General features: G+C 39.3%; 1 protein-coding gene across 1 annotated transcript in view; it reads left to right on the top strand.

Annotated features, from left to right (window-relative positions):
* Positions 1-785: 785 nt before the first annotated feature.
* LOC311229698 (CCN family member 5-like) overlaps positions 786-9,926 on the top strand; it is a gene marked incomplete at both ends in the record, with an annotated part of 43,977 nt that continues 34,836 nt past the window's right edge. Inside the window, one exon of the mRNA XM_084315773.1 lies at positions 786-842. Coding sequence (XP_084171899.1) covers positions 786-842 — 57 coding nt within the window. The remainder of the gene's footprint in view (positions 843-9,926) is intronic.

The raw sequence follows: 9,926 nt of genomic DNA, 5'->3' as shown, positions 1-9,926 counted from the left end.
CTTAGCTGTCAGAGTTGTACCCACCCTTCCTTCTGACTTGTTGTACAGAACTTGTAAGTCGCTTTGGATAAAAGCATCAGCTAAATGACTAAATGTAAATTATAGGTGTACTAAATCAGCTGCATTTTCTCAAAGTTAGAGGCTTAGAGTTAGTTATAAATCAATTAAATGCTTTGCATGCAAAAAGTAGCTTGCAAGAGTCATAGATACATATAGTGGAGGAAAAAGTATTTGCTTTGAAAAGCAACAGTGTCAAATGTTTTAATTTCCCTAAAATGGAAACACCCAAGTAGAACGACCTCATACTGCTTGAGTAAAAGTATCAGTTACTTTACCCCCAAGTAGAATTCACCTTAGCGGACCTTTTGTCTTGTGCCATGGTCTTAGGACAGTGCCCAGTAAACAGACACGCGTACTGACCCGCAACCCACGCCTCTCACCGCCACAATAAAAAAGAGTGAACGGGACTCACAGTCTAAACAGTCACAAGGACATGCCTTTGTAGAAGAAGAGCCGGGGGCCAGCAGGCAGAGGGTGGTTGAGGAAACAGGGGTAGGGATGGAATGTGGAATTAGAACTATTTTTGATTCCTGTCCAATACGGCAATTATTTACATTGCAGTCCGCTGTCTGTGACATCAGAAGGCCAGACTTTATAAGTGAGTGGACAGAGACGAGGCGCTTGGCTCCGTCAGTGGTTTCTGTAGCATCTCCAGTCTGCCCAGGAACATAAGAGGAGAGCGCAGCGGAGAGAAACAGAGAGAGAGAGAGAGAGAACTGGCAGAGATGGAGAGAAGAGACGGCGTGCTTCTTGGTGCCTTGCTCATGTGTTTCGTCACGCAGGTGAGGCCCCGCCGCGACTCCGGTGAGATTGCATTCCTCGCTTTCGAAGCGCAGCATTTGTTTTTCCCCATTGGATGTGATCATTCAATCAAAGTCAGTCATATAACCACTGCTGAAGAAGATCACTAGCAGGACAATAGGGTTTTTCCCAGCATGTTTGGAATGCCCATTTCTCTTCCACGTTGAGAGAGTGGTTGTTATGTGTAAAACAATGGATGTGTTGATATATGAGAAATGTATATGAACAAAAATGTTATAAGTTGGTGTTTTATTACTGGATCTTGTAAACAGGTCACAGTAGTATCATGCTTCACCAGTGTTTTATCTACTCTATCACTGCACAGAAATGAGGCATTTTCTTTCAAAAGTGGCGACCAATGTTGTCACGGCCATGTTGGAAGAAATATAACTAGTGCACAGCATCTATAGGGCAGTGTTCTGTCCAGTAAAGTGGCTTTTTGTGTACAACAATCGATAAAATAACTAGTTTTGAGCTAAACAGGCCTTCATCAGCATACAAACCCTTTTTTTTTTTTTATTATTATTATTATTGTTGTGCAGGATTTTTAACTATAACTTAAATCTTTTTGGATCCTGCTCAGTGCAAGAGTGCCTGAAGTTTGTTTATTCTTTATGATAATCCTGAACTCTATCTAGAGCTGTCCTAAAACACACCTATTTTCTTCTCAAAGTTTGACATGCAAGTGTAATAATGATCATTTACTGTCAGAGGAAAGGCGGGTTAGAGGAAGCGTCTCTCCCTGTGCTCACATGGCTTTTACTTGCAAATCTCACATGTGTGAGCCCATTTCCCAGAAAAAGGTCTACATGCAGATGTTGTTTTTGGTTTTGATTTTACCTCTTGATGCAGGGAAATTAAGTCCACAGGAAGTCATCACGACTGTGGTTAAAGTTCAATGAGCAGAATATGCTGTGAACGTTCCAGGCAGGAAGCTGGGTGTTGATTCATTGTGGTGTCAAATCTGAAAGTGAAATCAGCTTCACGCACAATCCTATGCAGTGCTGTCTTTACGCCTCTACCTGACAGCCTGCTAAACACCTCTGCCACAACCAAAGTATAAATTACAGAGGAGTCGCAGTCAACCAGCACTTGCTAACGGGTCGTATCCTTATAATCCTTTAGCTCAGCTGGTTAGTGCGGCCGCCTGTGGATCCTATGGTCCCAGGTTAAAATCCACTTGGTTACATTAGTTTGAAAGAAAATTTACTTTGAATTTATTGTAGTATCACTAATAACCAAAAATGAAGCTTGTCTCAACATTTATGAGTTATGCAGTGATGTAGTTATCAGAAAAGTAAACAGACTATTACTTCTATGTCTTTTCTGCATAAGGAAACCATACCTTTATGGCTGCGTTCATCATAGTTTCCATGGATACAATGAATAAAGAAGGCCACACAGACGCCGTACATTTTAATTATTTAACTTCTTTCAACTCGTTTTCTCCTTAGCATGCTAATGCAAATGCTAGTAACTGTAATTGGAGAGAGGTCCGTTTTTTTGTGTATGTTTAGGCGTTTTCAGACCAAACAGTTCTGCAGGTCTCCCTGAGAGGAACTGCACTGGGGAGCTCCCCGAGAACTACATACCTTCAGGGCTTTTTCTTTGGTTCATATTTGCACCACCAATGGAAACGCAGAAGAGTGGAGAGGACAGTTGCTAGGCAGTACGTGCATGGATCACACTATAGATTGATCAACTTACAACTAAGCATTTCATGGTCGATAACAAGGTGAGAGCGCTAAAATGGCCAATAGCTAACTTTAAATACTTAACCTACAAATATGAGACTGTTCTGACAGCATATTATTGATGTAACTAAGAGATTAGCTGGAGAAAATGTTTTTAATTCACTGGTATTTCAACTACAATATGAGGTTGACTTGGCATGGCTGCCTCTCCAGCCCTGCGCACTGCCCGCAGCAGGGCACAGCTGACCACACTTAGGTATGATACCACGAACGTGGCGTCTGGACCAATCACCGCACACTTGCACCACTCATGGTTCTTCCGTGCTGGGATCCCTGCCCTAGCTTAGCACTGGAAGCAGTGTGGAGCAGCTAACCTAACTCCAAGTGAAGAAATACACCTGCCTACAACAACTCCAAAACTGACACACAGCGATGAAATTGATATCAATCGGCTCTAATGACTCTGGGGAGGATAGCATGTAAGTGTATTTCCCAAAATGTTGGAGTGTTCCTTTAAATAATAACCAAATTTTTTTAAGAGTCCATTTTCACCATCGAAGCACCTCATAGACTATAGCAATGTCATTAACTAACTGTCAGTCAGACAGTCACTGAAAGTTGAGAATAAGAATCAAGAATCAAGAGGTTTATTTGTCACATATACATACCAGGGCATACAGTGAAATGCGGGTGGTCATGCCCGCATTGATTGTGCAAAATACAATAATAAAATAGAATAAAATAGGCATAGAAAAAATTAAATAGATAAGACACAAGATATGCATGGTAAAAAAAAAGACATGCTAGGTTCCTGAGAAACTGGGTTTCAGGTTTCAGGTTTTTATTTAGACTCCGCAACATATACAGATCATTAATCCAACATACATTGTTGTCAAGGATAGAAACGAAAAAGCTTCTTGACTTATTTACATCGTTGTCCTTGGGTGTCAAGGATGCTAGAAACACACAACTCATTACAGAATTAATCACAATTATTATCTTTGCATAATAATAATGGCACAACCCTAAATTAGTACAAACAAAGCACATTTGTTGTTACAATGTTCATTTATGTCGAAAGTCAGTGAGGTTGTTACAATGTTCATTTATGTCGAAAGTCAGTGAGCTTCAGGAAGCACCCTCGGGGGAGGGAATTTGGGGGATGGGAGGGAGGGCGGAGAGTGGGGGGTGGGAGTTAAGGATAGGGTAGTGGCTTAGGGTTTGGGCGTGTGAGGCAGTCGAGGGATCCACCCCTCCTTCCGTGCACGTCGCCAGTCGTGCTCGTGGGGGGAGGTTTGCGTGAGGATGGGGGGGGGGGGGGGGAGGGGGGGCCTGCCATCCATCTTATCTTCAGACAGTCAGATACTGTCCCGTCCTTGGTTGCGATGGGTACGGACGTCATAAACCAGGCCTTATCTTGACTTCTTCTCCTCGGCCTCTTGCATTGGTTCTTATATACGCTACTATGCAATACAATTTACATTGTTAACTCTTAATGTATCTGAACTATACAGTACCTCCTTCTTTTAAAGTGTTTCTAAAGATTCTATTTTTTAAAGTGACATTTTGTGTAAAGTGATTGTTTTAGCGGTTTCCGCATGAATGGGGTGTGTGTGTGTGTGTGTGTGTGTGTGTGTGTGTGTGTGTGTGTGTGTGTGTGTGTGTGTGTGTGTGTGTGTGTGTGTGTGTGTGTGTGTGTGTGTGTGTGTGTGTGTGTGTGTGTGTGTGTGTGTGTGTGTGTGTGTGTGTGTGTGTGTCTGTGTGTGCTCATGTGTATTTGTGAGTGGAGAGTTCAGTGTTCAGTGTTCTGATGGCCTGGGGGAAGAAGCTGAGGGCTGGTTACACTGCTGAATACAGCAACGTTTTGTTGCTGAATGATTACGTTTGATGTCCAAGTTAAAAAGAAACGCCGTTTTGGCAGGATAACGCGTTGTCCTACTGGCAACGCTGAAATTGTGTTTCCGTTTTGGATACTCGCCAAAACTTGCAGACAATGGTGCCATGTAATCTGCACGAGCCGGATACGGAGCCGTTGTTGCTCAACGCCCATGCGCAGTAGAGACCCGCACGGTTATTTCCAGTGTTTACAGCAGAGCTGTCCCAAGGAGCTGCGGCTACCATGTGTTGTCAAGTTATTGTTATAAGGAGCCCAGTCCAAGCTACAACAGTCTGCATTCCCTTAACAATTGTTTGTATTGAGCCATATTGTATTGTACCCATTCTGCAATCTGTTAAATAAAGTTTACATCCATTCATTCTGCTATCATTAACGTTATCAAGCTGCTAGCCACAATGCTATACTGTTATACTGACATATCCCAATCACGTTAGCACGTAAGCTAACAAAATCGATCTTTTTGTGAGACTAAACTCCGCTCTTGGTGGTCAATTGTGTTGATGTTAGTTTTGTTTCATCAACAAATGAGGCAGAACACACAGTGAATGTATCCGTTTTGTTTATTGCACTTTTATTGCACTTTCTTTGCTGAAAAAAAAATGCTACGTTGGCTAAATGGCTCACGCGAGGCATTAAAGATGGTGGACTTGTTGATTTTTTGCAGGAAGTGTATTGGCACATTCAACTTTTCTGATTGGTTGAAAATTGCCTTCATGTTCGCCACCTACTGCCACCTACTGCTTTGGCATTGTACTACATGTATACACATCACTGTGCTCAGGAGGCAAAAAACAATGTCTAACTTGCCTGCCATTATGTTGCGTTCTGAAAAGCGAAACTGACCCTGACAACAAAACAAAAACTGGCCATTAGTGTAACCGCAGCCTGAGTCGGAGTCTCTCTGTTCTTGCAGCGTGTGACCGTAGGCGCTTGCCTGACCGCAGCAGCTTAAACAGGCTGTTGTTGGGGTGGTGAGGGTCTTTCATGATTCTGCGGGCTCTGGATTTGCACCTCCTGTTTTGTTAGCCCATATGGCCTATGCCACTAGTGGTGGCTCATATGTGTCTAATCTGCCCGTCGCTTATCAATGACTTGTTTGCAGTCTACATTGTCAAAACGGATTGGTTTTTTAATCGGTTAATTTCCATTTCATAGCATTTCGAAAAGCTATCGTTTTCTCGGAAATTTCAGGAAAATAGAAAGATTCCCTCATAAACGGCATTTACTGGAATATTCTTGAATACCATAGACACGTTGTCATTTGTCGGCCTATTTATGAATCGTTTTCAAATAAACGCTAGATTATCGATAGTATATGTGTACTTATGCACGCTATAGAAGCGAGCTGAGAAATCGATTCTCTTATTTCCTCAACAGCACACACACACACACACACACACACACACACACACACACACACACACACACACACACAACATACGGGGCACGCTGTTATCTCAGTGAAAACAGCTCCGATTATCCTAAAACTGGTAACATAGACTCCTTACCTTAGATCAGATGTTCTCCAAAAAGATTATTCCAATTCCTGATCGCCATTCCAAATATCGATCGCGTTTATTGATTGATTATTGGCTGCTGTAAATGGGTGGTTGACGTTTTAGACTGAAAAAAAGTTTTTTTTAAATATATCGCATATGAGTAATGTAAATCATTCAGTTCTGTTTTACGGACTCTTATCGTTCTAAAAATATGTGTGGTATTGTAGATTTTTTTCGTGTAATAAATTTTTTTTCATTAGTATAATGTGCTAGTGAGTACAATGGTCATGTGGTGTGACATGAAGGTTATTCTGTACAAAATTGAAAAGGGGTGTATTTTAATTATGTATGTCTATTTATCAGCATTCCTCATCACTACTATATACATTTCTAGCATTTCCTTGTGCAAATTAGTTACATTTTGCATAATTTTTCTTAATCAAAACTCATGGTAAGACGATTGCACTAAATTTGACTATGTATTTCTAATTCATTTTGGCAAACCTTCTTATAAAAACACCAAAATGCTAGAAATATTTGGTGACACTGTTATTTATCTGTCCCATTGATGATTTTAACATTTCTTACCAAAAAGCCTTCATAATTTCATAATTCTGAAAGTCACACCAAATGATATGCCGTCACGCCATATGATGAATCACACCACACAAAAACCCGTAATGCAAAAACATGTATTTAATAAATTTAACAAACAACCAAAAACATATGAATTATATCATGGGTTCAAATTAAGAAAAACTGTTATAAAATGTTATAAACAGTGTGTCACAAAATACATCATATAGCACTTGGGTTCTGAACAACTGAAGAAACATATGAATTAATCGTCCAACCATTACAATCAATTGTAATAATCATTGAAATTAATTTTTAATAATTTTTTTATTCAAGACATACATTAAATGTAGTCGAACATAACAGTAGAATCATTTTGAAAAACTGTTTTAAAATAGTGTCTCACAAAAGACATTAATAGCACTTGGGTTCTGAACAACTGAAGAACCTGAAGAAACATCGTCCAACTGTATTAATTCCAAGGTGCTGTCTCATTTGAATATTTTCCTATAAATTCTAAAAATCATTGAACATTTATTTCTTTTGTAATTCAAGGCAATTTAGTTTAACAGTGACTGAACAACAAGCCTCAATTATGTATTGCCGGCTCAGTACTGATTGAACAGAAGCCAGTCGTAGTTGGCAAGCATGGCAAACCGACTGCATTGCTGGGGTTGTGTGATTTTACTCAGTATTTATTTTTGGTGGTAGAAAATGCAGTCGGGCCTCCTTGGCCACACAAAAGCATTCTGCCTCCCAAGCTGCTCCAGACAATTCACCTTCAGCTCATCCTCATCTATTTCCATTATCTGCCCCACATATGGCCTTTCTCCATACTTCACTATTACAAATAGCCCCTCGACATACTTTTCATCATCATCATCATCATCATCATCATCATCATCTTCGTCAATGAGATCTGACTGAACTTGAATGATGACGGGACCTTTGCTTGATGGGTCAGGTGGCACCTCAGCAGGAGAGCTACTTGACTCGGCACAGGGTTGTGTTGTGGTCAAACTAAAGTTGAGTTGGCTGGTAGCAATCTGTTTTCTCAGACCCCACGTCAAATCTTCACCTTTTTCATCCAAGTGTGTGCGCGCGCACGCGTGTTTATACTATGAGATTTCTAGATATACTGGGCTTTTCTACCTGTGTACAGCACATGTTGTACAACTACAGTAATATATTTTATACGTTTAATGGTTCAATTTACTTTTCTCGTCTTCTTCTCAGGACATCATCTCTCCTTACAGGATCTCCATTTAGCCTCTCCCTGTATTCTCTTGTTCTGTCTGTACTTGCCATTCCTCTATGAAATATGTCTCAAACTGAAAAACAAGTGAAAGGGAAATATTTCAACTACAACATCTTGTAGATAGACATGGATTTAGTTTGAGAAATGGAATAGTAGGGAAGTAGGTATACCTTAGAAAACGTGTTTATAATACAGTGACAAAGTGTTAAAAGGACAAAATATTCATTAAACTTAAGTATTAGTTATCAAATATGTATGAAATAGCATTATATATGTAGGTATTAGTTATAAAATATGTATGAAATAGCATTATATATGTAGTTAAATGCAGTTCATATCATATAGTGTGACACATTAATCATATGGTGTGACGAGAAAACCCTGCCACACCATATGATGAAGTGTCACACCATATGATGTTTCATGAACTTAGCACACCATTGTGCATTGGGGTTATATGCTAGCATGCTAACAACATGCTCATTGGCACATGGCAATATAGATTTAAGTTTAGTATTGACTAAAAAGTTTCTTATTTTTGGCATTTTTGCATAAAATTCATCACACCAAAAGACAGTGTGAAAGGTCTAAAAGTGGAAGTGCCAAAATATACCTTATATATTGAGAAAACTAAGAGGGCTAACTCACCTTCTAACCTTGTAATGACTTTTCAGAGATGTTGTCCTACTTCCTGAAAAGATGAAGGACCCCTCCACCCCAAAGGTTTCCAAACAATTGCCAGTTGAAAAATATGAAAATGGTGTCACACCATATGATATCCAATTTTGGGACAACATCTTTTTGTTTCTGGACCATTCAAAATATTATGCCTGGACTTTTAGAAGATCACACTAACAAGTAGACATCTGAGTTGTCAATATGTAGTTAAATAAATAACAAATGCATACATTTTCTTGTTTTTATTCAAAATCAAACTTTGTAAAATGGTCGTGGGACAGTCACACCATATGAGCTTTTACTCATTTGGCTGAATTTTTTTTATAAGTGGAACAATATTCACAAAAATGCTCTGTGCATTCATATAATACTAAATGTTCTGTGCAATATAACAAAATGTTCTCATATATTTTTTCATTATTTACTTATCTTTGACACTAAGGACTCCAAAAAGGCCATGTCACGTCAACCACCCAAATATATATTCCAGGCTGCTTTCCATCTCGCGATCACTTCCCTCTTCATCAGACGGCTCGTCAGCATAGTGGAGCCAGTAGGCTCCCCCCCCCACACATCCACCAGTGTAATCGAATGGGCTGCAGTTACACAGGGATAGACGATAGGGGGCGGTATTTTCCCATCGGAGCTCCTAGAGGGGCTGCTGTACCAATGGGAGACTCGGTTGATGAAATGTGAATTCAGATCGCTAATAAAAAAAATAACGACAATTAGCGTCGTCGGCATTCAACGGGCGGGGCGAAATAACGACATAACACGTCGCCGGCATCCAAAGTGTTAACCACTATAATCAGGTAGAACTATAGAAGTATTCGATATCAAATGTAGGCCTGCCTAAGTACCATAAGTACATTTGTGTGCAGTTTCACGTAGGAACTATTTTCTACCAAACTACACCCCCATTCAATATTATAGAGATAATTATAGAAATAGTTCTACCAAACTGCAAAAAGTTAAAAGTTGCATATTTCCTTTCAAATGTAGTGGAGAAAAAGTGCAAAGTTCCCCTAAATGAAAAATACATAAAGGGGACATATTATGTATCTTTAATCTTTATATATTATTATTTATTAAAAGAGACATATTATGTACATGTATATATTATTATTTATTAAAGGAGACATATTATGTATCTTTATATATTATTTATTAAAGGAGACATAGTACTGCATGTATCTTTATACTGTATATTATTATTTATTAAAAGAACATTATGTATCTTTTCAACAATTGTAAACTTCAGTACTTCCTTGGATCTATGGAACATGTTTGTTAATTAGTTAGTTCTTGCAAATAAACTAGTCTAAATCGAATTTTAATGATTTGATACAAATAAAAAAATTGTCTTCCCTTGTATTGAACACAGTTTTTGGTGGGTGTAGCACATTTTCCTTCCCTGCCTGCCTGGCTACCCCACACCCAGGCTGGGAGGCAGTGTTTCTGGC

The sequence above is a fragment of the Notolepis coatsorum genome, assembly GCF_963971535.1.
Source record: "Notolepis coatsorum genome assembly, chromosome: 6".
Classification (NCBI taxonomy): domain Eukaryota; kingdom Metazoa; phylum Chordata; class Actinopteri; order Aulopiformes; family Paralepididae; genus Notolepis; species Notolepis coatsorum.
This window is presented reverse-complemented; position numbering and strand designations above follow the sequence as displayed.